Source organism: Brachionichthys hirsutus, chromosome 16 (genome assembly GCF_040956055.1).
Source record: "Brachionichthys hirsutus isolate HB-005 chromosome 16, CSIRO-AGI_Bhir_v1, whole genome shotgun sequence".
NCBI lineage: Eukaryota > Metazoa > Chordata > Actinopteri > Lophiiformes > Brachionichthyidae > Brachionichthys > Brachionichthys hirsutus.
Genome location: NC_090912.1, coordinates 2349920 through 2376191, shown reverse-complemented (window position 1 = coordinate 2376191; position 26272 = coordinate 2349920). Strand labels below are relative to the sequence as shown.

At 48.8% G+C, this 26272-nt stretch overlaps 5 protein-coding genes across 7 annotated transcripts; 2 read left to right on the top strand and 3 right to left on the bottom strand.

The window, feature by feature from the left end:
* Positions 1–7742, bottom strand: fmnl1a (formin-like 1a). The gene is made up of 25 exons (XM_068749371.1): positions 7557–7742; positions 6153–6236; positions 5946–6032; positions 5792–5865; positions 5617–5700; positions 5387–5539; positions 5195–5294; positions 5037–5113; positions 4870–4963; positions 4516–4590; positions 4311–4421; positions 3855–4004; positions 3667–3768; positions 2797–3376; positions 2585–2709; positions 2303–2505; positions 1973–2207; positions 1833–1901; positions 1669–1749; positions 1461–1590; positions 1222–1385; positions 1050–1151; positions 863–961; positions 662–767; positions 1–452 (listed from the first exon to the last, which is right to left on the bottom strand). The coding sequence occupies exons 1-25, from the start codon at positions 7740–7742 to the stop codon at positions 388–390; spliced, it is 3336 nt and encodes a 1111-aa protein (XP_068605472.1). The 3' UTR covers positions 1–387.
* A 1070-nt stretch (positions 7743–8812) lies between these two features.
* Positions 8813–11838, top strand: mlx (MAX dimerization protein MLX). Of its 3 annotated transcripts, XM_068750079.1 has the most exons (9): positions 8813–8853; positions 9715–9754; positions 9857–9946; positions 10115–10221; positions 10313–10415; positions 10544–10643; positions 10769–10838; positions 10913–10970; positions 11064–11838. In XM_068750079.1, exons 1-9 carry the CDS (start codon positions 8815–8817, stop codon positions 11180–11182), a joined length of 726 nt encoding a protein of 241 aa, XP_068606180.1. In that variant the 5' UTR covers positions 8813–8814; the 3' UTR covers positions 11183–11838. The 3 variants fall into 3 exon arrangements, with proteins under 3 accessions (XP_068606180.1, XP_068606177.1, XP_068606178.1); XM_068750076.1 differs by having other exon boundaries at positions 10769–10970; XM_068750077.1 differs by having other exon boundaries at positions 8815–8853; positions 9718–9754; positions 10769–10970.
* Positions 11839–12316: 478 nt separating this feature from the next.
* Positions 12317–13892, bottom strand: psmc3ip (PSMC3 interacting protein). The gene is made up of 8 exons (XM_068750319.1): positions 13874–13892; positions 13450–13550; positions 13264–13353; positions 13032–13143; positions 12716–12861; positions 12580–12633; positions 12448–12507; positions 12317–12373 (listed from the first exon to the last, which is right to left on the bottom strand). Exons 1-8 carry the CDS (start codon positions 13890–13892, stop codon positions 12317–12319), a joined length of 639 nt encoding a protein of 212 aa, XP_068606420.1.
* Positions 13893–14317: 425 nt separating this feature from the next.
* Positions 14318–18956, bottom strand: retreg3 (reticulophagy regulator family member 3). Its single transcript, XM_068750060.1, has 10 exons — positions 18886–18956; positions 18404–18683; positions 17778–17884; positions 17622–17652; positions 17395–17521; positions 17211–17295; positions 16834–16971; positions 16675–16754; positions 16241–16373; positions 14318–16162 (listed from the first exon to the last, which is right to left on the bottom strand). Exons 2-10 carry the CDS (start codon positions 18652–18654, stop codon positions 15609–15611), a joined length of 1506 nt encoding a protein of 501 aa, XP_068606161.1. The 5' UTR covers positions 18655–18683; positions 18886–18956; the 3' UTR covers positions 14318–15608.
* A 338-nt stretch (positions 18957–19294) lies between these two features.
* On the top strand, positions 19295–24568 carry tubg1 (tubulin, gamma 1). The gene is made up of 11 exons (XM_068749764.1): positions 19295–19432; positions 19772–19884; positions 20039–20206; positions 20288–20356; positions 21056–21135; positions 21232–21358; positions 21826–21912; positions 22535–22684; positions 22771–22923; positions 22994–23155; positions 23567–24568. The coding sequence occupies exons 1-11, from the start codon at positions 19384–19386 to the stop codon at positions 23762–23764; spliced, it is 1356 nt and encodes a 451-aa protein (XP_068605865.1). The 5' UTR covers positions 19295–19383; the 3' UTR covers positions 23765–24568.
* Positions 24569–26272: the final 1704 nt, after the last annotated feature.

Genomic DNA, 26272 nt, shown 5'->3' with positions numbered 1-26272 from the left:
TAAAGTGCAGCTCTCTTGTACGTCTGACTTTGCTTTAAGGCGACTGGTTTATTTCAGGAAAACGAGTGCGTCTTCGTCGTCGACAGGAGGCCGAAGACGAGAACTGGGACTTGATGGTTAAAAAGTTGGTTTATTTTTAAAAGTAAATTAAAAAAAGGTGGAAACAACCGATTGTCTTCGAACCAAAATGTAAAATCAGATTCTTCAGCTGGGTTAAAAAAAAATAGCATCAACTCCGATTCTATTTACAGAACAAATTGTTGGCAGAAATACACACCGGCATATGGCTAATTGTACATCTTTGATATATCGTATCTACAGAACATTTTAAAACTTGTATCTTCTGTCTGCTGACTCCTGTTAAACTCGTCTCGGGCCAGAAGCGGCTCAGATGTCCTGGCGCTGTGCTGCCCGTCGACCATCTGTCCGCCTGTAAGGCGAGTTCCTCAGATCTGAGGCAAAGAAAAACAAATGTGAAAAACACATGAACGTAAAATCAAATGTCCTTTCTCTGCCTCGCCGTATCCTAAATGTAGGCGGCTTGGTGAAAACAGGCAAAACGTGAAATACCCTCAGAGCTCCATCCCGTTTTACACCCCACATACAGGATCTTTAAAAAAGCGACCAGGTGACTCATCCAGGAAGCGTTGCGTTGCCGCACCTGTGATGATGTCCTCCAGGGCGCCGTCCTTCCCCTCGCGCACCTGAGGTTTCACCTGCCTCTTCTTCAGCTCTGCTATCAGGTCCATCTGGGGCATCTTAGGCCCCTTAGCACACATCCCAAAACAACAATTTGAAACTGAAAACTTTTCACCAGCTAATGCAAATCTGCCAAATCATTCCTGGAGACGGGATACTGCACCTTGGGCGTTCCCGCCTTATGCGGAGATGCCGCCGCCTCTTTTTCCTCGCTGCTCTCCCGCTCCATTTTCTTTTTCCGCTCGACCTCTTGCTGTGCCGTCTGTCCAATCGAAGGGAAACAGCGTGAGCATCGATCGGGGTTCAGCTGCTCTAACGGATGGACATCGGGGATCTACGCTCATCCTCACCTTGTAGGCCTTGATGAAACGTCCAAACAGCGGGAAAAACATGGAAGGCTGCATGGTTTTGGGGTTCTCTCCAAAATACTCCACCACGGACACGTAAGCCTCCTGGAGGCAGACGGGAGGAGTTAGATGAGTCTAAAAGCAGGTCAAAGACGGACATGAACCCCCGTCCCACCTGCGCTGTCTTGCTGTCCTTTATCAGAGATCCCAGCTGCTGACTGTTGGTTTTGATGAACTCCTTCAGTGCCGGGCTGTCGTCCTGCACCAGGAATTCCTTCTTGGTCATTTCCATTCCCCGTTCTAATGAGCGGATGTCGTGTAGAATTCCTTCGAGCGATACTGGCACGGAAAAAGTTGACAAAAAAAAGTTTAGCAGCAGTCCCAACGCTGCATAAATGGAGAGCTGGATCGTACCGAGGGCTGCCTTGTCGAGGAAGTGCAGTTCAGTGTGGAAGCTGGTCAAGTCGGGGTATTTTTCCTGTATGATGCTGACGATGAATTGAAGCAGTGACTGCGACCGGTCCGTTGACTTGGTCTCCAACAGCTGAGGGGAACAGACGCGGTTATTCGGGTTTTCTCTAGATGAAGACGAGTTCATAGCCGTGAAAGACAAATACTTTACCGCGTCCAGACTCTGCAGCCGGAAGCCGTACGCCGCGCCCCTCTTACTGCTGTTCATGTAGTTGCCAAAGGCGAGAACAATCTGAAAGGGAACAGGAGGGGGGGGGGGGGTTCATGCAAACGGCACACGTTTGGAAAAGGCGTTTCGGATCCTCTTTGTCTCACCTCTAAGATCTTTTTCAGTTTAGTCGAAGACTTGACGGACATGGACGCGGCGATGGTGGAGTCCAGTTGCTGCGGATGGAATAAAGAGGTAAGCGCGTCTATTTTAAAGTCCAAGAAAGAAAGACTTTTCACAAACTGACTGGCTGCAGGCGTTTGACGGTGTCCGGGAAGTTGCCCATGAAGGTGAGCGTGCTTATTCGCTGCTTTAGACGGGGAATCTTCCCGAAGCGCAGCATGAACCGGTCCTCGTTGGTCAGCTCCTCCAGCGGGCGGCCATCTTTCTCGTAATTAACCAGCAGCTTCAAGTCGTATTCTGTTGGTATGAAGTGCTCCAGGAGTTCCAGGAGGTCTATGGACAACGCCTGCTGGTTGTACCTGAGGAAAGGTGTGGTGAAAGTCGGCGCGTGAGAGAGAGAGAGAGTCGCCGGCGGATACCTCGGGAACGCCAGCAGATTTTCCCATGAACATACGTCTCTATGGCGGTGCAGATATTGAACGGGTTGTTCCCACACTTCCGTAAAGTGATTGCCAGATTCTTGGCCTTGTTCTGCTCCATGAAACTGATCTTGCTCGGGGACTTCTGGACCGCCGCTTTCGTCATCCTGGACACGGTTGCCGAGGCACCCTGGGACTTGGTTTTAAACTGCTCCTCAAATATGTCCATGTTCAACTCCTGATGATCGCAGAGGGAAAGGCAGAGCGTGTAATCTCATGCTGCAAAATCTGAGATTTCAGATGCTGCATGTTCTTACCCCTAAGACCTGCTCGTCGTCCAGTTCGTTGAAGACGGTGCCGGTCACCTGCTCTGGTTTCAAGGCCTGCCAGTTTAGCAGCGGCATCCTGAACCTGGTTTGAATTGTTTTCTTGCTCTTAAGCCCTGAAATAGTAAATTTCACAAGAAAAGGAATTGTCAAACAAAGAAGGGATTAATGGTTGACAGGTGGTCTTCTGTCAGTGTCCTCACCAAATGGAGAGCTTGATGATCCAGGGGGGGGAGGAGGAGAAGATGGGGACCCTACTCCAGGTGGGGGAGGAGGAGGTAGAGGTCCTGCACCAGGGAGAGGGGGCGGTGGGGGTCCCGCACCAGGAAGTGGAGGAGGAGGAGGAGGAGCTCCTGCACCAGGAAGCGGAGGAGGAGGCGGTGGAGCTCCTGCATGAGGCAAAGGAGGTGGAGGAGGAGGAGGGGGTGGGGGTTCTGTGCCAGGCAGAGGAGGAGGAGGAGGGGGTGGGGTCCCGGTCTGGGTGTCTGAAGGCGGGGTCTGAGCATCTGAGGGCGTGGTCTGGGTGTCTAGGGGCGGGATCTGCCTGTATTCAACCACTGTAACAGGAACAACCTGGATGTCCAGACCTCCAGAAGCACCGCACCCCAGTCGGATCAGCCCCCGCTCCTGCAGCTCCTGTATCTTCTGCTCCAGCTCTGAAGGCGTCTGAGGGGGGGCGGTGCTGAGACGCTCCCTGTCCTTCTCCCTCTCTCTGTCCAGCTCTCGCTCCCGTTCCCTCTGCTGCAACGCGCTGACCTGAGAACAGGACTCCCGGAGGCTCTCCTGGCGGACACAGAAACGTCAGGTCATGCTATGAGCCACATGCTAAAGCCAACACGCTAACAATGATGACTTTTAGCATGTTAGCATGCAAAACCTTTAACCAAATGTAACTACAAACCGTGTACAGTTCAACCTGATGGCGAGAGGTAGAACCCCAACGTGAAGAGGATTCATCCTCGTTGCAGACTGAAGGTGCTCAGATTGCATTTTCACGCTGAGACTATTTTAAATTTAATTAAGCGCCACACTTTTGACCTTTGACCTCGTAACTGATCCCTCTGAAAACGTACTTTGAGCAGCGCCGTCTCCTTGGTGGCCTGCATGACCTGAATCTCAAGTTGGGATATCCTCTCTGCAGCCTGACTCTCGATCTCCTCCAGCTGGGTGCTCAGCTGCAACACAGAAGACACCCCCTCTAAACACCACAACGCGGATCTCCGATGGTCCGCATCGTTTCCATCTACGTGTGGCGGCTGACCTGCGTGTTGTGGTCATGCAGGCCGTCGACGTGGTCCAGCATCCCCCCTCTGCTCTCCGCATCCTCCAGCAGGGCTCCCACGTCCAGCACGTTGTCCAGGTACGCCTGGATCTGCACCTGCAGCTTCTCGCTCTCCGTTAGCTTGAGTTGCTAGCGGGTACATGACACGGGTAGGAAATGAGCTTTGATGCAATGCATAAAGCACCAATGCACCTGTATGGCATCGAGATTCACTCGGGTTACCTTTTAGAAAGAGAAAAAGTGTTGTTGTTTTTAGTAGAAATGTAATAATTCTAATTAGTGCCAGGCAGAATCTAAAAAAATTATTTGTCAGAAAAAATGGCAAATATGTCAATTTGGTTTATTTCTATTGAACAAGACAAAAAATCAGTGCATCATTGTTGTTGTTGTTGTTTGACTGATGGCCGACCTGCAGGTGGATCTGAAATCACTCACCTCTAAATATTTGTCCAGGGCGAGGTGGGTGAACTCGAACTGCAGGTGAACGCGGAAGTTCATGTTCTCCACTGAATGCACCACGATGTTTATGAACTGCATGCACGCCACCTAGAGGCGGAAAAGATAACTGACGCGCATCCATCACAGAGGAGACAGAGGAGTCCCTCTAAAATGAATAAATAAAAATCCCTGGTGAACCTACCAGAAAGTCAATGTTGCTGTCATCGTTGATGAAGAACTCCATCAGCTTCTCAAAGCGGTTCTTTTCCCGGCTCACCTGGAAAAACAAAAAGATGTGGAAAAAGGGAGGAGGAATAACGGGGTTTCGTTTCCGTTTACTCATGCGAGTAAATTTAAGCACCGAGGAGTCGACTGTCCGACACGAGATGAGTAATCAGAGAGGGTTAGTGTGGAGCGATGGGAAGACTGACGGAGCGTCTGACATACAGACTCACATTTACTCTCAATGTTTGAGGGGCAGACGTGTATATGTAATATTTAATATTCAAAATAAAGATTTAATTCATTCAACCCGAGCACAAACTTTTCCTCTGACCTCTTTGAAATTGTCGAAAGCAGAGAGGATGATGTCGTGTCCTCCTCTGACGAGACACACGGCTGCCAGCAGCTCTAAAACCAGGGCTTTGGTCCTGGGAGGGGGGGGGGGGGGGACGTTAGATTCGGATACGGGCGCACGCCAAAAACACACCTGAGCAAACTCACCTGGGATTCCTGCTGTTGAGGCCGAGCGTGATTTCGTTCACGCAGCGCGGGTGACTCATCACCAGTTGGAAACCAGACTGAAAAGCAGAAGCAGGAACGACAGGAATAAACCCACGTGTCAGAAACGATACCCAAAGGGGGGGGGGCTGAGGCTCTACCTGGTAGTTCATGATGGCTCGCAGGCACATGACGCACACGTGGACGTCGTCTCTCTGGATGGACTTCTTGTGCATCTTGTTGACGAGGGTGCTGCTTATTCTGCAGAGGGGCGACAAGCGAGCGAACGCGTGGGGGTCACAGAGGAGCTTTCGGCGGGTGGAATGGAGGGGGGGGCATTCAGCCCATCTCACCTGAACGTCAGGGCTCGAGCGGCCTTGGTCATCCCGTTTCCCGGGGAGCCGCCCGAGGAAGAGGTCTTGGGCAGGTCTTCGATCGACCGCCCTGCGCCTCTTCCTCTGTCGGACAGGGTGCCCCCCCCATTCTCAACCCCCTCGAGGTCAAACCTTAAGAGATCAGACAAAAACAATGATTCCACCCGGCCTCAGAGACCCCCCCCACCCCCCACCCCGCCGCTACTCACGGGGCGTCGCTTTGAGCGTGGGACAGGTATTGCACCAGGACGTCCAGACCTTTGTTCTGCTCATTGAGGAACTCTTGGGCCCACCTGGAAGGGAAGGGAGGAGCTAAAGTTACACGGGCCTTGTGAATTCAGGATTCCGGACCACCAGGGTCTGGAGTTCTGCTCCGATCCTCACCCAATATGATTGGTGCGAAGCGATATCTCTAAATCCTTCAGGACCTGGGTGGCGTCCTGGATCCGTTTCTTCAGCTGAAGAAAAAAGGGCAGAGGTGAGACTCGTGACATCATCATTCAGACGGCGAGTTAAGAATGCGACGCTCGACGCCGACCCTGCGGGTCACCCCTCCTTGATCCGGGTAGAAGCTCTTGATCTTGGCCAGGTAGGTAGACGGGGGGCTCTTCACCTGGAAACGCTCCTGGGGGGGGAGGAAAGATCCACAGAGCACGGATTCAGTTGATCCAAAAACAGAAGGTTGGAGGCATCCGAATGCATTTTAACACGCGCTCCTTTAACACAACGCGGGATTTAAAAGCACCTGATCGCAGACTAACTCCCACTTCTTCTCGTTGTCGTACTGACTCAGCAGTTCCAGTTTATCCGGAGGCAGGTTCATGTAGCTCTGGGGGAGAGAAGAAGAAGAAGAGAGAGGCCGTGATCAATCAACATCATCAGTTTCCCCTCTGTGGACAAGGATGAGTCACTTATGTTATGATATTCAAATCTGAGAAACCACAAACGCGCTGTGAGCGTCGAAGCTTCAGGATGTGAAGATGACTACGGAATTGGCCGTTATTTTTCTGCAGGGGAGACAAGGCTTCTCTCTTGGGAGGGTTGTGGGGGGTCACATTGTCAGTTTAGGTTCATTTATGCAAAAAGCGACATCACGTTGTGTTCACTGTCTGTACAACAGCAGACACAAGGTGCGCTTCTCTTTCTCTTGTAGATTTAGTTGTGAAATCACTGGATTTTTTTCCAGATGAAAAGAAGAAGTGATGTCATTAGTTTCAAAACATGCTGGGGGGGGGGGGGGGGGGTATGGAAATAGAGTAAATCCCTTTTTTTGTGCATAAATATTGTCCCGTAGATATGATGACGTAATGAAAACGCCTTTTTGGTAGCCATTAACAGTCTCGTCCTACGTGAATAAATGTAAGCTAAAAATCACAAATAAACCCCACATCTAATTTTTGTTCTAACTACTTTGTGAAGGAAACATTTCCCTGACTTTTAAATTAAACAGATACAATTTTCTATTGAGTTGCACCGGTACCTGAACGCAGCTCTCAAATAACAGAAACTGGAAAATGGGTTCATTTTATTCCGTTATACATTTTATTCAACACCACTGGTTGAATAAAATGTAAATAAATGTAAAATAAATAAAATAAATGTAAATAAATGTACATTTTATTCAACACCACTGGTTGAATAAAATGTAAATAAAATGTAGTGTTTTTATTTGAATAAATCACATTTTAAATTACAATATCTTTTGAATCTTTATTCTTCATGGCGTCTAAAACACTTCAGTCTCTCATCTTAAAGTTGCTGCAACACTTTTGAAAGCGCGGTGAAAGCGTCATTTTCCGGTCTTGAGGTCTCAGCAGGCGTCTAAAGACCTGTTGCTCAACACCCCCCCGCCCCGCCCCCCCGGAGGCCGGCTGCCCCAGCGAGAGCCAGTCCCTGATTTTTTCCTACTTTGAATGGATTAGTTACTGATACTCATGTAAAGCAGGTACTTTTTAAAGTGTATCCCTCTGTAAACAGACATGGGTGTAAAATTTAGAACAAATTGGTCTTTGGCAGAAAGAATTCGTCCTCAAATCACGACCCAGAACATTCAGCTGACGACCGTTTAATGCTGATGTTGCTTTCTATCCCCAAATCAGACAGATCCGGAACCGACATCCAGCGTTATCCGTGATCCCGGGGCTCTCACCAGCACCACGTTGAAGCGCTCCTCCAGCTCCTCCTCGGGGGGCATGGGCAGTTTGGGGGGAGCAGGCTGCTTCTTCTGCAAGGTTGGAGTGGGGTCACTCATTCCGGACGCTGCGCCGACCGAGTTCCTGACCTCGCGGCCCTCAGCCGGTTCCTGCTCCGAGCCTCCGGTGGCTGCATTCCCCATCACTAATCTCCACAAGTAATCCAGGAGGAAATCTTTACACGCTTCCCCTTGAGAAATCAGGTTACCCCCCCCCAAAAAAATGAAGTGACAGTGTTATCACTCCAAACGGGCCTAATTCTGACTGCGTCCCGGCCCCGAGTGCAGGGTGGATGATGAAAGAAGGAAGGTCGTCTTCATGCTGGTCCTCATATCAGCCAATTTGAAAGTACCATAAAGAATAAGGTGACAAGCCTGGTGGGGGCTTGTTGGGCCGCTTAAATGGCGCTTACTGTTCTCCGTGCAAGTTGACAGAAACTGTTTATCGAGCATAGAGGAAGCGGAGGGTGTGTAGCAGTCAGAAACCACAGAAACACAAAAGCAGAACAGTAACTTCCTGTGCATGACAGCAGCAGAACCTCGGGGGTGGAAGGTGAACATGGTAATTGTCAGCCTTGCTGTGCAGGCAGTGGGAGGATGAGGGGTAAAGAGAGGGAAGCAGAGCTAAAGGAAACGTGTTAACCCAACAGGTGCAGATTGTAAAATGAACGAATAAGTGAAGGAAACGTGTAACTTTACCATTAATTCACTTTAACTCAGGCTCACTTGACATGCAGCCACGTTGACGAGGCAGTCAGGTGGGTGGAAGGTGGAAGGTAATTGTCCAACAGCGCCCCGTTGCGTTTGAAAGCCGCAACTACCAAAGGTTGCTGCATTCATTTATTATTATAGGACTACTGTGTTTATTGTGGAAGTGTTGTGTGTTGTTTTTTATTGGACCATTGTGTCTGTAATAAAGATTTGATTGATTCAAGTTCAGCTCGGAAATAAAACTACTTGCATATATATAATGTAAAAAATAGCTTATTTTATCCAAACTAAGTATTTTTTTTAATTATGATTAAGCGTGCAAAGGTGTATAATTTCAAAAATATCTTTTTTTTTTTTTTTTTTACTTCGCTTTAAATGTTACTAGCTCTGAAAATATATGCTTTATGACGGTAATAATGTTAGAGAGGCTAGTTGATAGACAACTGATTTTTACGTGGAGCCCGTGAACGCCTCGGCAGAGTTAGACACTGTTTTGCGTTCCAAAATGACGGATCCGGCGGCGTCTCCAGAGGACTACTGGAAGGTAAGCTAAGGCTTTTATCCGGCGCGTCTTCTTGTTAAATCGATTGCCAAAGTTGTCAGGCGAGTTACGTGAAGGGATTTATTTACTAAGTAACGTAAAAGCTCGAACAGCCGACGCTATGATGGCGAATGGCTTTGTTAGCTCGACTGCTAACGTTAGCTAACCAGCCTGCTAACGTTAGCCACGCGAACAGAACGTTTTCTTGTTTTGTTATTTTAATGGACGGTCGTGTTTTTTTAGCATTTTACCCACAAATAAAATTTTACACCCGCCTGAAAATAACATTTCCCTTCCAGTGGAAATACCAGAAATGTACCAGTCGTTACGTTAAGCTTTAGAATTCCTGCTATTTGCAGCTTCGCGACAAATAAATCCGGCTCGTGGGAAATATTTGGTACAAAATTGGGAAATGAATTCATTTCTCTCCCTGTAAACCAAACGTAATCCTCACTGTCTATGTGAAGAATTATCTGTTTATATGGATAAATAGTCGCGTAAATTCGCAGGCTTTGAGATGCAGCTGTCTTTGGGATGGGAGTTCCCACTCTTAATGCTCGAATCCCTTAAACATTGAAGTTTATTTTGGAGGTCAACCATCCACGGGGGGGTGAAATCATGTGTTTGTGTGACCATTGTGCCCTAGATCAGTAAATGTGCTTTTAAAAGAGCTCTTTATCATCCTGCACGCTGGGATTGGACGATCCAGGGCGATGCTCACTGGGGGGGGGGTTGAGACAGATTTAGCTACTGCTCTGTTGTTGGGTCAATTTTAGGCAGCACGATTTCCCCTGGTTATTTATTCCAGCCTCTAAACCTCTGTTCCTCCACTCGTCCTCCTTGTGTTGCCTGACGATGGCTCAGCAGACAGACGGGGCGTTCAGCGACAGCGGCTTCGACCCGGGTGAGTATTCGGTTCTGGTTCTGCTCTTTCCGTGCCATGTGATGCTTGTTTTGGGTCTCTGAGATCAGCGTCGATCGGGTTCTTCTGTGTCTTGTTCTGCAGGTTTTTTTGCTGAAACGCCCAAAAAGGAAACGGTTGTGTCGCGGACCAACAGCATCGGCTCGACGAGCGCCTCCTCGGTGCCTAATACAGGTGTTGCGTCTGTTTTTCACGTCGCGTTGCGGTCGCTCTTCGGAGGATCTAAACGCGTTTTGCGTGCAGAACTCTGCTTCGTCTTCACGGCGCAGATACTCGATGCGTTCCAGGACGGTTCTATTTGCACGTCCGCTCTGTTACTCACGTCGATGTGTCCTTGAATAGACGACGAAGACAGCGACTACAGACACGAGACGTATAAAGACTCGTATAAAGACCGACGGAGACAAGCCCACACGCAGTCTGAGCAGAAGCGAAGGGACGCGATCAAGGTGAGGCCGGTTGCAGACGCATCGCGCCCCCCCCCGTCGTGAGTTCCGCATTCAGGATTCACTCGTGAACAGCTTCTCGTCTTTTCTTCAGAAAGGCTACGATGACCTCCAGTCCATCGTACCGACCTGCCAGCAGCAATCCGAGTTCGCGGTGGGCGCGCAGAAGATCAGCAAGGCGACAGTACTGCAGAAAAGTAAGATGGGGGGGGGGGAAACCGGAGAGCCTGTGCAACGGCGAGGGGGGGGGAGGAGGAGGAGGAGGAGGAGGGACTTTAAATCTTAAGAGATCCCTGACTGGAGCGTTCTGTGTTTCGCCCGGCAGCGATCGACTACATCCATTTTCTTCATAAAGAAAAGAAGAAGCAGGAGGAGGACGTCTCGGTGCTGAGGAAAGAAGTGCTGGCCCTGAAGATCATGAAATCGTGAGTTGACGTTTCGCCGGCGTCGCCCAAAAGGTCCGTTCTGGCCTTTAATTAAAAGCAGAGACGTTTCTGCGACGCCCGTGAACAGCGATCACCTTCCCCCCCCCCCCCCCCCCCCCCTGCAGGAACTACGAGCACATCGTGAGGGCCCACCAGAACAACCCGCAGCAGGGAGAGGACCAGGTGTCCGACCAGGTGAAGTTCAACATCTTTCAGAGCATCATGGACTCCCTGTTCCAGTCCTTCAGCAATTCTGTTTCAATGAGCAGCTTCCAGGAACTCTCCGCCTGCGTGTTCAGCTGGATCGAGGAGCACTGCAAGCCGCAGGTAACGGGATGCCGGCGCCTTCCTGCTCGCGCAGGCGGTCGCCGTTGCTCTCGGCTTAGCCGTAGATTGCCGCTTTCTCCTGTTCCTTCCTAGACGCTGAGGGAGTTCGTCGCCAGAGTGCTCCGGCAGCTCAACGGGCAGCTGTACTGATGAGACGGAACTCTCAAGAGGTGGACTTTGGGCTTTCTCTGACCTCTCAGGGCGGAGTTTAAACTCCGATTATCCAACGGCTTTAGCTCAGCGGCGACTCCCTGGTTTGCGAAATGATTACCTCACCCCTGGAGAGTTTTACTGCCCAGCCGATCAGGAGTGACTTCCTGATGCGAGAAGCTTCTCCTGCCGTCGGTCTGCTAGGAAACGCAGGTCAAAACGTCGATGTGGTCGCAGCTGTAGCTCTGTTCCGATGGCTCATAAACCACGACCGAATTTCCTTGATCCCTGAAAGCCTGACGGAAACGGATGGGATGAACGGCGAGGGCGGACGCGTCTGAACACGAGCCCACGCCTCCTCGGCGCTCCAACGGAGTCGGCGTTCCGCTGCTGCAGGGTGTCCGAGGAGCGAGCTCCAGTATTTAAGCGGTTGATTGCAGGTGTGCAATGCGGGAAGAAAGTAGAAAGTATCATCATCATCATGAGATCTTTATTTGCAGACACAATGGTCCAATTAAAAAAATTAAAATTAATTTTAATTTAATTAACATTTAATTAATTAAAAATGAAATGTTGTTAAAGTAGTTTAGATTGTGCGGTGAACCTTTAGTTTATTCTACTCGATGCTTCAAGTGTTTATTCCAGCCGCGCGACAGTCAGAGATTTATTCTGTAACTCGCCGTCTTGTTTACTAATCTGTTCAGTAAAGACCCGTCATCACTCTGACGTCTCGTTTTCTTTGGCTCATTCTTGAATTCTTCTGTGCATCGTCACCCGAAGAGCCACGAAGGTGAAATGTTTAACAAGACATCAAAGCTCTAGGACACACTTTAATCCAGCCCTGCTTCAGAATCTCTTTTTTGACATTTTTGAAAACATTTAATAACGTGAAAGAGGACAAAAAGACGAGACTCCCGTCCAGAATGTCTTCTGTACTTTTAATATAACATTCAAAATCAAACAAAGTACAGATCTCAAGCTCCTCGTTGCTCCTGTGGATTTAAAAAGGACAAACTGAACCGAGCCAATGCGGGAGGACATCACGAGCGTCCCCCGCCCCCCCCCTTCATGCTGCGGGACGGAGCGACGCATTTTAGCACAACTGTCTAACGGCTATTTTTAGGCATCAAAACTTAAAGGCCACAAACAGACGGTGACTCATCTCCGGCGTATAAATCTATCGATGACTTTCCTCTTCAAGTACTCGGAAGAACCGCCTTGCAGTCCTCGTCCGTCTCCACTCCAGCCTCGTCCTGTCGGAGCAGCAGGGGTTTAATCGTCATGGAAACCGAGCATGAAGACCTTCAGCAAAGATCCTTCGGCTCACCAGGAACTCTCTCTTGCTCTTGGGATAGCCTTCCAGGATGGCGTTGATCATGTCTGAAGCCTGACGGGAAGGAAGGCGAGCGATTCAGAGCACGTCAGGTTTATCGGATCGTCTCTCTAGACTGTTCATTACCAATCTCTTCCTCTTTTTCCACTCCTTCACGTACAAATCCCTCTCTTTGCAGACCTGTAAATCGGAACATGACGAGCCACATCTTCACCCGGTCTCTGATGTAGTTTTCAGGAAGAAAACAAAATGCATTTCCGACCTTCTCCTTCTCTTCCGGGGTGACGTGGTTCGTGGCCGACTTTATCTTCTCCAGTCGTGCTCTGTGGTCGGAACATTCCTCTTTCAGCTCTTGGATCTCTGCTATGACTTCTTCTGTGGTGGGGGAGCTGGTGAGCTCCTTCATCTCTGTTGGGAGGGGCAGATCAAACACAAACTGACACAACGTTCTCTTTCAAAAGGAATGTCTTGTGAGATCTTCAGACGTACTGTACGGCGATAACAAGCCACGCAGGGGCAACGTTTATCTCGGCGCGATACATAAACTGGCGGCTATCGCCGGGTTAGCCCCCCCCCACCTGCCTCCAGCTGCCTGCAGCTCTGGGTGAGGCTCTGCAGCTCCGTCGTGAGCCCTGAGATCTGAGAGTCCATGGCCTTCAGGTCCGCATCGTTCACATCCTTGAACCGAGCCTGAGGGAGAAACCGCCGGACGGCAAAGCCTCAAACGTACGAGATTATTAAAAGCACGTTTGGGAGGCTTCCAAGTTTAATTTCCCCGTCGGCACGATATTTACGGGGAGTAGAACAAACCTGATCTGCGAAGTAGATCTTTTGCTTCCCGTATGTTTTCTCCTTTATCTTGCCCTCCAGTGCCAGCAGCTCCATGGCTTTGACAACAGCCTGGGGGGGGGGGGGGGATGCAAATCAGTAGGAAATATGAAATACCATCACGCATATTATTATTGATCCATGACGACACGCACACCGGCGTCTCACCGTTTTGCCCAGGCCGTGCTGCTTCTGCAGGTTCGTGAACACATCCTGCGCGCTGTAAGGCCGGTTCCTCTCATTCAGGTAGGCGAGTATCAGCGACGCGCCTGTGGACGTCAGACGACCAAATAAACGGACGCGAACATTTCTAAAAGGCGTTTAATTTGATCAACTATCCATTTAATACATTTGTATGTTGTCGCTACATGTACGTTAGAGCTACGGAAGCAAATTGTGACGCGTGTAATAGTTAGCCTAATCTCTATAGTCTAAACAGCGGTGCGCTAGCTCGTCATGCTAGCTGTGTTATGTAGCTGTAGTTAGCTGGTAGCCACTGACCGCGGATATCAAGAGAGTTCAGTTTATCTACCGATGCTCGTTAGATAAAGTGAGATACAACTAAAATATAACCCGAAGCTAAAAACCTTACCGTTGTCTTTTTTACTCATCTCGATCTTCTTCGCTTCAATTTTCGCTCCTCTGACAAATATTCGCGCGGAAATTGCGTCACAGACAAAGATCGTTACGTATTAAGATGCGTCACACATGCTGGAATAGGGTCGCCTACTTTTGCCAGAGAAGTGGACAAAAACATCAGATGAATCTCTCAAAAACAAATGGCTTCTGCATAGTTATAAATAAATTACAATTACTGTATACATTTAGCTGCCAAAAAACGCAGATTATGTTTCTATGATCGCTTAATAAATAATTATTTATGATATTGGGGAAAGAGGAAATGAGTGAGCCTCTGTAACTGTGGCTATCTCAGACATGGTGCATTGTGGGTCCTGGATTGAACATGTTTTTAAAAGTCACGTCTGCAGGGAAATAACACGTTTTATGAAATAACATCCCAAACCTACGTAATTGCAAACATTTTATTTGCACATCAAAACATATCAAAAAGCAGTCACAGAAAAAACACGCCACTGCGCACATGACGTCATCAAACAACGCTACAGAGCGATCACTCTTCATAATGAACTGAGGCAAAATAAATAAAACCAAAGTCCTCTTTTTATAGACTTAAATCCCAGCAATTTATTATCAGTGCACATTTTTCCTACTTCATCGCCACAAACATGGATCCAGCAGATTTTAACTGTGCTTAACCTCATTTTATATATCTCTAAAAATAACACTGCAACAAGCAACATGTTTTCCTCTATTTTAAAGTCAGAATTTCTTACACTTTTTGATAAAAGAATTTGACTAAATCTCAACTGAGGCTTGTTTAAAGTTTAAGAGCTATTTCCAAAGAAATAACTCTACCCAGCACACAAAAAAAACACTTTAAGCCTTTACACACTAACACTAACAGGATACATTGCTATACCCAACTCTTATGTAAACATATTCCCCAGTTCAGAAAGGGAAGGATCCTCTCCAAAGTTCAGCACGGCTGTCAGCTACATGAAGCACAGAGAAAATAAATCGTCCCAATATTGTTTTAGAAAAATCACACCAAACCGAGGGATCGTTCAACATATTAAACGTGGACACAATGAGCTGTATTAAAGGGCTGGGATATTAAAAACATTCTGAATTTATTCACTCAGAAAAAAAAAGTTAAACCTGCAACACAAGCGGATTAAAACAATGAACAAATGTAAGACTGCTTTCCTACAGGTCGAGCGTCTTAAGACTCATTCTTTAAAGAAATAGAAGCGATGAGGATCACCATCCAGACCAAGATGAAAGAAACGCAGGAAAACTCTTAAATCGCAGCTGCAAAACGATGGAATAATTAACAAATGACTAAAGGGAACTTAAACATGTCTTTACCGGAGGAAACACGGTTAAACCAAGAGGAATGTCATATTTGGTCCCATGTTAAATAGCCCTGTGTGTGCCGACCTCGATGCAGAAAAGGTTTTACAGGTGCTGATGTTGATTCCTCCTCTGAAGGTTATGGGCGCTCAATAATGCTGGTTTATTGAATGTCTGCAGTTCTTGTTTATGTTGCTGCGTCTCCTATTGCTCAGCCTACAAAGTAAAAACTCTTCGGGTGATCGGGGTCTCAAATCAGGGGAGGAAAAATGAAATACTTCACAGTGATAAATCGATACCAATCAGCAGTAGGGCTGCTGGAACCTAAAATCAGATCTCAAACACACACGCCGCTTATCAGCATGTGCACACAGGCATACAGACAGACACCTTTACTGAGGTTTACCCAGCAGATTAGACAAAAAGGTCGATCCCTGTCTCTCGCCACGTCTACTAGCGCCTCCTCCTCCTCCTCCATGCTGATCCATCTGATTCAGTTCAGCCTGATCCAGCATTTCAAAGTCCTCTCCGTCCCAGTCCGTGTCCAGCTCCGAGCTGGACTGCTTGCGGTAGCTCCGGTGGGACGCTGCCCTGGAGGAGCTTTCCTGGCGGTGGGTAGCAGGAGGCCGAGGTTGCATCGCTCCGAACAGCGCAGCCTGGATCATGTTGCTGGCGATCACTCCGGCCAAATTTCCTGTTAATTGAGACGCGGGCGGAAGGCCGCTGAGAGACAGTTCTTCGTCCAGATCCTCCTGGTCGGAGTACAGATAAGAATCCACGTCCGGCACTGAAGCCCGGTGACTCGTTAGCCCAGACGGACCCAAACTCGGCAGACCAATGCTTGTGTCGTCGTCGTCGTCCATCAGAGTGGCATCGGGGTTGATGGAGGGGAAGTCGGCGAGGTCTTGAGCGAAGGATCCCTCTGCGTCACTGTGTCTGTCGAGATCTGCACAAAAAAAAAGAAAAACACATGGTGGTAAGAATGAAACGCAAAGGAAAGGAAATGCCACATCGGCGTACGCACCCTCGGAGCCCTCTGTGAGTGGGGTCTGGCCACGCGATAGGTTGAAGGTCCCATTATCAGTGTAGGACACCTCAGCGTCAGAGTGCTCAGAGTCAGTGAGAGCGAGTTCCTTCGCAGCAACAGCATCGTCAAACTGGAAAAGGCAGCAGACTGAAAGGGTTAACTGTTTCTGCCGTTGTGTGGAAACCTTTAATCTTTCGTTCTGCCGTAAAAGGATTTCTTCACCGCTGCCGTTTTGTAGCTACAAGCTAATTTGATGTCCATGTTGACTGGGAGGAAAGGTTCAAAGTTCTACCCCATTAAACCAAATGTGAAGAGCAATACGAAGTTCGGCCTGCTGTCCACCGTCATCGACAGGTAGCCAGGTCCGGTTGCCGAGCAACACAATGGAATACATGCAGGAGGGAACTAAGACTACCGTAACCCAGACTAACCGTTGGGCAGAAAGCAGCCAGCTCCTCCTCGCTGTCACTGAGTTCGCCCGCGGCTGCGCCGCGGAGGGGCGTCCGAAGGACTGCAGGGCACAAGGAGAAACTCACTGCAGAGCGCCGTTGAGGTGGAGGAGGGCAAAGGTCACTGGATGTACCGCTTACATTGATTATTAATAGGCTTCGACATCATGTAGCCACGAATGCTGAAGTCCAGCCGCTGCAGGGCGGGCTCCATCTTCACGCTCACGTGCTGAAAAACCCTGTGGTAAGCTCCCAAAGGGGCGAGGAGTGCAGCCAACACTAGAGAAAAGGGAAGGAACATCAGAGGAGGAGGAGGAGGAGGAGAGAGAGAGGAAACGTCAGGGGGTTGTTCAGAACTTTCATTACAGTCGTGCCTGCATTAGCTACGAGGTGATGGAGCAGCAGGGAGGCGCCATGTAGAGAACGAGCAACAATGGACGCTTTCAGATGCCCGCTACGCATGCATTTTTAATAAGAGCAGATAGGATGAGGGCCGGGTCTGGACCTCTGGGACTCACCAGCAGCGTAAGACAGGACCAGTCCAGGAATGTAGCATCCAATCACAGCCAAACCGGTGAACAAGCCGCTGATCAGGAAGCAAAACTGGCAAAAGGAGTAAACTTTCTTTAATTAGTGATCTCTGTGAGCCCGTTTCACACCACAGATGGATCCCGCGGGGTCCGAACGGCGTGCGTTCCTCACCTTGCCAGGGTTCCGTTGTTTGTACTGCAGCGCACTGGATGCCAGAACCACTGCGCTGACCCAGGCCTCAGCCATGTGGTGGCACAGTTCTGGGACGCTGAGGATACCGGGCTGCACCAGACCCCAGCTGGACAAATACAAAATACCACCGTTAGCTTCTTTATATTTAATACTACTGCTATTAGCATTATATCTGCAGAAATACTGGCTGATGTTTGTGGACAGACCTCTCGTTTTCTGATTCGTCCAGTTTTCTGACTGAAAACAGCCAAACATGACATATCATAATGAGAAATACCAAAAATAATACGTTTAGTACACAAGACAAGCTAAGGAATAGCCGTTAATAGCAGCTAATGAGAAAGAAGAGCCGTTTGCAGCACCTCTGATGCGTGGCCAGATCTTGTGTCTCCAGGCATCGGCGCAGAATAAAACACCCAGACCGGAAGCCAGCAGAAACAGCAGCCGCAGCGAGGTCAGGGCGAAGAACCTGAAGGGGGTTAAAAAACAACATTTAGAACGTGAAAAATGTACATTTCTGTGTGTTATAACCTTGTAAGTCATCAAAACGGATGGTGCTGCTGCGATAGAAGTAGAAAGTAGTCGTTAGCTGTCTTAATGTTCAAGCTAGCGCGTGTAAATAGATGCTATTCACTGCCATGTGCGTAACTTGCTTATTACCTCACAGGTTCCGCTGCACTGGTGAATTATCAGATACACTTAATGCATTGAACTACATTTGTGTAGATTTAAACTACATTTGCAGCTGCAGCAAGGTTTGTAAACATGAGGAACACGAGCCAAGGTGCAGCCATCTGTAAGATGCGTCTATAAATAGGCCACCACCACCAGCCCGGCCATCTGTGACGGCTTGAGTTGACAACCTCCATAAAACACCACTTGCTTTTCCGTAAAGACAAAACCCGACACTGTGTGTGTGTGTTCTAAAACTAAAACAGAGGGATGGACAGCAAGTCCAAAAGTCGAACCGAAACCAGCCGACGCTTACCAGAACACGGCGTTGACGGCAGCGTGAAGAAGCACACACTGAAAGGGTCTCTCCCAGACCAGGACGGACTGCAGGCGGGTCAGGACGGGCTCGTAGGGCCCCAGCCGGGACTGAAGCGCGGCTCGGACGTCCCGCACCCGACTGTCTCTCTCGCTGGAGCGCGGTCGGCTTCGCAGCAGGGCGCCAGACCCGTGGCTCGCCGAGGGAGCCTCCGAAGGTGCGCCTTCCGCTGCCCCTCCTCTGTGCGCCATCTTAGCGTCTGACGTCGGTGAAGTTAAGCCTGTCGCGGTTAAATAACAACACAAGTGAGGCAGGTAAACCGCTCGACCGAGAGGGACGCCGCGGCGTCACTACAGTGTTATGCTAATGAGCTAGCAAGCTAGCAGCATCGCGTTACCGAGTCGCACGAAACACCTGATTATATTAGAAGCGAGCATGTTGAAAGGCGACGTGAAAACGTCTTAAAACGAGATGACACTCACCTATTCTGTCATTTTTCTGCGACGATTCACTTTCTAATGAAACTGGCAAATGGCGCAGCCTGTTTTCCCGAATGCCCAACAAGCCCCCAATCACAATCCGCACGAGCCTGACGTCATGCTGCGTTCAATGTCGGATTTTGTTTTACAATACATTATTGGCTATCAATAATATTTACAAGGCAAATGACGCTGAAAATGATAGTTTATTAAGATCAGCTCGAATCCGATTGTGCATGTTTATGTGCAACAAGACAGTCAATCAGAAAGACGAGTGCTATAAAGGCAATAGTGAAGAATGATAATACTCCACGGCGGTAGATGGCGGTATAAACCCCTATTCATAGGTTTCAATCCGCCAATTAGAAAGGGAAGAAGTCGGTTTAAGCGTCACATCAGCACCAAGCGGGAAGAAGAAGAAGCAGCAGCCCACTTGTTCTTGCATAGTTTAGCTAGCAAGCAGCTAGCTAGCTGAATAAGGAGCAACTCGGAGAGTCAAACATGCCCCGAGAAATTATAACTCTTCAGCTTGGACAATGTGGAAATCAAAGTAGGTTAAATATGTGTTTGTTTGTTTTTTAAATCCTCCCATCACAGCAGTCGGTGACAGTTAAGCTAGCTAGCGGAGAGATGGACTGCTGCTCTGTTTCGACGCGACCTAGCCAAATAGCTGCAATCTAGTTAGTCAATGCTGTATGTACAGTTTCAGTTTATTTATCAAACGCCCATATATATATATATATATATATATATATAACCTAATGCGAGTTTACGCTGGCTAGCGCCGCAGTGTCATACTGGCAGTGCCGCAGTGCATGGCAGGAGGGTAAACAAGCTGCCATTTAATGTAAATTGATATTTAGCTATGTTGCTAATCTGTCGCCTCCAGTCGGGTTTGAGTTCTGGAAGCAGCTGTGTGCGGAGCATGGCATCAGCCCAGAGGGAATCGTGGAGGAGTTTGCAACAGAAGGCACCGACAGGAAGGATGTGTTTTTCTACCAGGTATCTGCTTCAAGCACTTTGATTCTCTTTCGTGCCGTCATGTATGCTCAACGGGGCGAGCCTAAACTAAGCGCATCAACACAAAATGCCACAAGGTGGAGTGATGGTAGTGTGAACTCACAAATGGACCTGGTTATTCATGAAACCGCCACAGGCCGACGATGAGCACTACATCCCCCGCGCGGTTCTCCTGGATCTGGAGCCGAGGGTGATCCACTCCATCCTGAACTCGCCTTACGCAAACCTGTACAACCCGGAGAACATCTACCTCTCCGAGCACGGCGGCGGCGCCGGGAACAACTGGGCCAGCGGATATTCACAGGTGATCCCTTTGACTTTTACGTCATTGATGCCAGTTAAACGGACCTAAAAGCTGCCTCTGAATTGTCTCCCCCTTTTTCAGGGCAAAAAAATCCAAGAGGACATCTTTGACATCATCGACAGGGAGGCAGATGGCAGTGACAGTTTGGAGGCAAGTCTGCCATTTATCAAACGATGCCCCCCCTCAGGGGTGGAAGTGATCGCTGTTGTGGCTGTGAGGAATTTTAAAAGACTCGTTTAATAGTCATGTGATACTCCCCGAGTGTAGAAAAGCCACGTAGCAGCCAGCGTAGCGCTGCATCCTGCAACCTGAGCCTGAACTTTAGTTGTTGACAGTTGAGGACAAAGTAAAAGTGTTTTTGTCAAAGAGTTCATCTTGAATAAAATCCATAGAAATAGCTAGAAGTTTGCGTAAATCATGGCCTGAGAGACGGAATGGCCGCGCTTGATCTCTTCCTGGCTCGGCCGTTTTTTTTTTTCCCATGAAATAACGCTCACATTTCCCCATCTGAGGCCTGATATTTCTCCAACTCATTCCCATCACAGCCCCACGTTATTATTCAGCGTGCGCGTCGGGTAAGAAGACGGGGGCCGAGCCGCTGTGGCCGTGTGTGTGTGGGCAGGGTGTGGTGTGTAAGCGTGTCTGGTGATAATAGCTGGGCAAACGTAGAAGGCAGGTATTACTGGGCTGTCTTTGGGGGGGGTGGGGGTGAGGAAGGCTATTTGTGAGGTGGCCCATATATAGAAAGAAAGGCGTTTGCTCACCCACACGCGTTTGGGCTTTCTACACACGTGGCACATTCTGTAGCTACGAATTTGAACCGCGAGTGACTCTTTCATCGTTTTGTAGGGATTTGTCCTGTGCCATTCCATCGCTGGGGGGACGGGCTCGGGACTGGGCTCCTACCTGCTGGAGAAACTCAATGACAGGTCCACAAACACCCCTTCAAAACGTTCTCACTTAAGGTGAACAGCAACATTTCTGATGTGAATAAATCCGTACTTCTCCTGATCCCCCCCCCCAAGGTACCCGAAGAAGCTGGTGCAGACGTACTCGGTTTTCCCGAACCAGGACGAGATGAGCGACGTGGTCGTTCAGCCGTACAACTCGCTGCTGACGCTGAAGAGGCTCACCCAGAATGCAGACTGCGTGGTGAGCGGCGGCAGGAGCCGCCCGTGAATGGATGCAACGAACAAGCTTAAGGGCAAACTAAAACACTGTTGCTCCAAAGACGACGCCAAAACAAATATAATTTTTACTCAATTTCAAAATCAATCTGTCTAATATTTGTTTTTGGGCGTTGATTTGACTGTCGGCTTCTTCAGGGCTAGCAGACTAATCAATCTCGTAAATTGAGGGTGATATCGGTCTGAGATGCGACGCTAACGGGGTTTCTTCTCTAATAACCACTTCCTCTTGCACAAAGTCCACATCTTGATGAAATTAGCCGGAGGGCTACTAGAATCTGCTCAAGGATCGGTTCCCCTGTTGCTAACAGCAACGCTCTGTGCCCCCCCCCCCCTTTAACTGGAGCTGTGTCTCTCAAACGTCCCCGGTCTGTTGTGATGCAGGGACTCTTTAGTGTCCATTGTCCTCTGTGTGTTTGCGTTGCTCGCCAGGTGGTGCTGGATAACACGGCTCTGAATCGCATCGCCACGGACCGGCTCCATATCCAGAACCCCTCGTTCTCCCAGATCAATCAGCTGGTGAGTAGAAGGGACGTTGCGCTGTTTTTACCTCCTGCTCCCCCCCCCTGTTGTTCTCTCAGGCCCGTCAGTCAGCAGGTTTTATAGCTGCTGATGGCAGACTGCCGGCCTGTGTTCAAACAGAGACAAACGTAAGGGACAGGCTGTCCCAGGCGAGAACCAATCACTGCAGACGTAACGCCGTTCAGTTCAAACTGGTTCGGCGAGTCGGTTGCACGTCAAACTGGATTTCAGCTTCCACAGACACGACTTTCACAATTAACACGTGTTCGGCCTAATTATTATGCGTGTACGACACGATCCCAGCGCGGTAGGGAACACACAGTTCCATAAACAACATCGACGCTTTAATTAATCTACCGCCGTTCGTGCTTCTCGATGAGACGTCAGACAAATCGGCAAACTGCCAAAGAACCTGACGGACGTAGATCTAGCGCTCGGATCGGCACGCAGGGACGCTCGTTTCCTTAGAAGAGGAAGTTAAAGTCACGATGAAAACGCCGGGAGACGCGTCGAGTCCTGAAACCGTTATCTTTGACCGTGTTGCGACGTGACTCTGTTCCGGCAGCGACTCTCGCCGGATGATCGTCGGTTTATTCTCACGTGAACTTTGTGCTCGCAGGTTTCCACCATCATGTCTGCGAGCACCACGACGCTGCGCTACCCGGGATACATGAACAACGACCTCATCGGCCTGATCGCGTCCCTCATCCCCACGCCACGCCTCCACTTCCTCATGACTGGCTACACGCCACTGACTACCGACCAATCGGTGAGTTCAGATCAGGGTTTATTAAAAAAAGGGGTTTTCTAATATTTCCCGTCCTGGGCGTCCCTAAAAAACACGCTTTGTTGCAGGTTGCCAGCGTGAGGAAAACCACCGTGCTGGACGTCATGAGGCGGCTCCTGCAGCCCAAGAACGTGATGGTGTCCACGGGGAGAGAGAGGCAGTCGAGCCACTGCTACATCGCCATCCTGAACATCATCCAGGGGGAGGTCGACCCCACGCAGGTACCAACGCACGGCTTTATGCTTCTGATCGGTTTAAAAATCACACTTAATTCACGCGACGCTACTCCAGGTGCACAAAAGCCTCCAGAGGATCCGGGAGCGTAAACTGGCCAGCTTCATTCCCTGGGGTCCTGCCAGCATCCAGGTGGCTCTGTCCAGGAAGTCCCCATACCTTCCCTCGGCCCATCGGGTCAGCGGGCTGATGATGGCCAACCACACGAGCATCTCCTCGGTAAGAGCTTGACTTTACCGCCGCCTCCAGTGTGCAGCTCCACGGAAACCCACGTCCGCCTCCTCTGAATTATTACTTGAGGGGACGTGTGTTGTCCTAAAAAAGAAGTCGAGCCGCCGCGGCAGCAGTTTGAGGAGAAACCCACAAAAATGACATTTTGGATCAGCAGGCCAAAACAGTTCCAAGAGAAACCAGGACAATTCCTCGAAGCTGTGGATGCTTCCAGTAGTTCCCTCTCTGTTGGTTCTAAACAGGAACTGGGGAAATCGGGCTCTGTTACATTACAATGCCTAAAATAACTATTGTTCCAGATTCTGGAGAATTAATCCTTTTAAAGGATCAAATCATAGCTTTGTGTTTTCCCTTGTTTAAAAATGGGTTGTTTTATGTTTTGACTTGCTTTTCCCACAGCTGTTCGAACGGACGTGTCGGCAGTACGACAAACTGCGTAAGCGCGAAGCCTTCCTGGAGCAGTTCCGCAAGGAGGACATATTCAAGGACAACTTCGACGAGCTGGACAACTCCCGTGAAGTGGTCCAGCAGCTGGTGAACGAGTACAGCGCGGCCACGCGGCCCGACTACATATCCTGGGGAACCCAAGAACAGTGAACGGCGGCTCTGCGCGCACGTTTGTCTAGTTTCATTCTGTCCCTTTTAACATGTTCTCCAACACACAGGTTCCCCCAAAAGATGGCTTTAAGTATGTTTTTTGTCTCCGAGGTTTAGAGACCGAGAGATGAGTTATCATATTATTGGGAGAGAAAGCATGTAACATCCAGAAACAAGACTCACCCATTGGTCCGCTGACGTGAAATTCAAGAGCGCTTCTTGCCTGCAAGTCATTGCAGAGGGAATAAATGCATCTATTACAGAAACAATCAATGTAAATGCGTGTTAATAGCCCTTTCTTCCTTTTTCCATTACTCAGCTTTTCCCCTTCGTGTAGTTTTTTTTTTCTGCAATGAAAAGAACCTGTTGCCTCCTTTCAGACTATTTTTATACCAAGTAATTTAACTTTTTTGTGGAGCAGATGGTAAAAACAAATAAAAACGGTCGCCTTTTGATAATTGGACTAGAAGGTGTAGCATGTTTAATTGCAGGTTCTTCCGTCCCGAGCATTTCTTCTGTTGGCGCACGTTGTTCCGCCGCTTCCACTGCATTCAGACGACTAGAATGTCGAGTTGACTTTGGGCCGGAGCCAGAAGCAAAAAGGAGGGGGATCTGCCGCATGCCGTGGCGTTGATGCTTGAACACACACAGGCCACCTACAATTCACAGTTTGCACAGATGAACATGGTGTAGATTTCAGTTTACCTCGCTGTGCCTGTAAATCTACTTCACAGGCGGTTTTGCTTTGTGTTGCTTCAGTTGTTTGGACCTGTTTAAAATGAATAAAAAATATGTTTTTCAGTTCTTTTTGTACTCTGTTATGTAAAGGTCATTTTACTTCATGATCGAATAAATCCTCAAAGAAAGATAGAACCGGTTTTACTTTACCTGGAGCTCCTTGTGCACCGGCGGCGGACCTTCGAACCCGGTCAAGGCTCATTACTGCCGGGGAACGTGAGGCGCTTTGCTCAAGCAACTTTTGCTTCTGGGGAGGTGAGGCGCTGAGCTTCAGACTTTAGTCAAATGTACTTTGTGGGGGAAACAATAGTGTGACACTGCATCACTAGTCGAGGCCCAAGAAAGCACCGTGGTGGTGAACAGTAGCAGACAAAAATATGGTAAAAGGGTGTTTTTTTTATTAATTACGTACAGTATTTATAGTTTCTATTGCACTTCCAGGTTAGTTCATAACAATAGTGCAATTGACTATACACACACGTTACATAGAAAGGTACCATGCAGCATACAAACAAGCTTTATTACAATGCAACAACAGTTGGATTCGTTTTTTTCATGGAGCTCGGAGCTGCCTGCAGCTGCAGCAGAAATAACAAAGACCCGCTTTTGGACGGCTGACCGTGAAACGACAAGGCCTTTCATGGCGAGAAGTTTTTCATCTTGAGGCTGGTGACTGCGTTGGGCTTGTGATGCAGACGGCACCCAAATTACATTTACAAGATTCCTACGAGGTCATCGGCATTAAACTAAAGGTTAGAAAAGTCAAATGTGAGTCGGGGCAGGGGTGGCTTGTCTGCTTTGGGATTTTTTCTTATATAAAGAAAAGAAAAAAAACATCTTTGGTCCGTGCGCAAACGCGTGACTTGGCAAAAATACTTTGGCTTTACAAGAATATTCTGGGAACACAAAGAAGAAGGATTTACACATCTGATCTGCTTTAAGGAGCGGAGCCAAAAGCACTCGTGGGTCCTGGGGGAGGCTTCTATATATATATATAAAAACACACCTGGGTATGCATTTAAGACAAAAGAGTTTAAAAAAAAACAGCATAAATAATACGAGAAAAGCCTGATCTGTTTAAATAGCACAGGGGCAGCCGGGGAACGGCGTGATAACGGCGTCTCCTCTTAACCCGGGGCAGCCGCGTGTCCAAGAAGCTGAACGTCTCCTTTCTATATACACTGTGAAAATAACAATAAAAAAAATACAAAAACCTAAACTGAATCAGACACGCCCTTTCTATTCAGCGGACATAGGCAAGACGGTCAGTCAAGTGTTAACCACATTTCGAGTCGAGGGTTACAGCCAAGACGAGCAGCACGACGAAGGGACAAAGTAGAAACGGCTCGAGAATCCTTTGGTTCAAATCCTGAGTGTCAACCAGGAAAGGGTTTTCTTGATCAAACGCACGCACGCACGCACACACACGCACACACACACACACACACACAGGCGCGCTCATACAGATGAGCCTATAGGTGAGGGTCTATGATCTATATGGCCACACAGCCAGAGTTCAACAGCTGTTTCCAGGTCCAAGTTCACGCGGCTCACTGCATCAACAGTTCCAGGTAACGCAAGCCTGCCAGGAGTGTGTGTGTGTGTGTGTGTGTGTGTGTGCGTGTGTGTGTGCGTGCGTGCGCGCTCAGCACTGTTCCAGCCTGTATGAAAGACAACGGAAATAGAAATATGGCACACGCGGAGCGAGTACCACAGCTTATCGTTGCCAAGGCCTAATGCCCCCCCCCCCCCCCATGTTGCACCAATGTC

What these genes read in the sequence shown, in the direction of transcription:
- fmnl1a (XM_068749371.1), bottom strand. Translation starts at nt 7,742, where the DNA reads ATGGGGAATGCAGCCACCGGAGGCTCGGAGCAGGAACCGGCTGAGGGC. An exon ending in ACGACGAGCAGGTCTTAGGG is followed by an intron (nt 2,506 to 2,584) that starts GTAAGAACATGC and finishes TGCGATCATCAG; the next exon opens with GAGTTGAACATGGACATATT. An exon ending in ATAAGGCGGGAACGCCCAAG is followed by an intron (nt 768 to 862) that starts GTGCAGTATCCC and finishes ATGTGTGCTAAG; the next exon opens with GGGCCTAAGATGCCCCAGAT.
- psmc3ip (XM_068750319.1), bottom strand. An exon ending in CCCCGGAAGAGAAGGAGAAG is followed by an intron (nt 12,634 to 12,715) that starts GTCGGAAATGCA and finishes TCCGATTTACAG; the next exon opens with GTCTGCAAAGAGAGGGATTT. An exon ending in GGAAAAAGAGGAAGAGATTG is followed by an intron (nt 12,508 to 12,579) that starts GTAATGAACAGT and finishes CCTTCCCGTCAG; the next exon opens with GCTTCAGACATGATCAACGC.
- mlx (XM_068750076.1), top strand. Translation starts at nt 8,815, where the DNA reads ATGACGGATCCGGCGGCGTCTCCAGAGGACTACTGGAAG. An exon ending in CTCCTCGGTGCCTAATACAG is followed by an intron (nt 9,947 to 10,114) that starts GTGTTGCGTCTG and finishes GTCCTTGAATAG; the next exon opens with ACGACGAAGACAGCGACTAC. An exon ending in AGGAGCACTGCAAGCCGCAG is followed by an intron (nt 10,971 to 11,063) that starts GTAACGGGATGC and finishes GTTCCTTCCTAG; the next exon opens with ACGCTGAGGGAGTTCGTCGC.
- tubg1 (XM_068749764.1), top strand. Translation starts at nt 19,384, where the DNA reads ATGCCCCGAGAAATTATAACTCTTCAGCTTGGACAATGTGGAAATCAA. An exon ending in ATGGCAGTGACAGTTTGGAG is followed by an intron (nt 20,357 to 21,055) that starts GCAAGTCTGCCA and finishes ATCGTTTTGTAG; the next exon opens with GGATTTGTCCTGTGCCATTC. An exon ending in ACCACACGAGCATCTCCTCG is followed by an intron (nt 23,156 to 23,566) that starts GTAAGAGCTTGA and finishes CTTTTCCCACAG; the next exon opens with CTGTTCGAACGGACGTGTCG.
- retreg3 (XM_068750060.1), bottom strand. Translation starts at nt 18,654, where the DNA reads ATGGCGCACAGAGGAGGGGCAGCGGAAGGCGCACCTTCGGAGGCTCCC. An exon ending in GACGAATCAGAAAACGAGAG is followed by an intron (nt 17,522 to 17,621) that starts GTCTGTCCACAA and finishes GTATTTGTCCAG; the next exon opens with CTGGGGTCTGGTGCAGCCCG. An exon ending in AACAACGGAACCCTGGCAAG is followed by an intron (nt 17,296 to 17,394) that starts GTGAGGAACGCA and finishes TCCTTTTGCCAG; the next exon opens with TTTTGCTTCCTGATCAGCGG.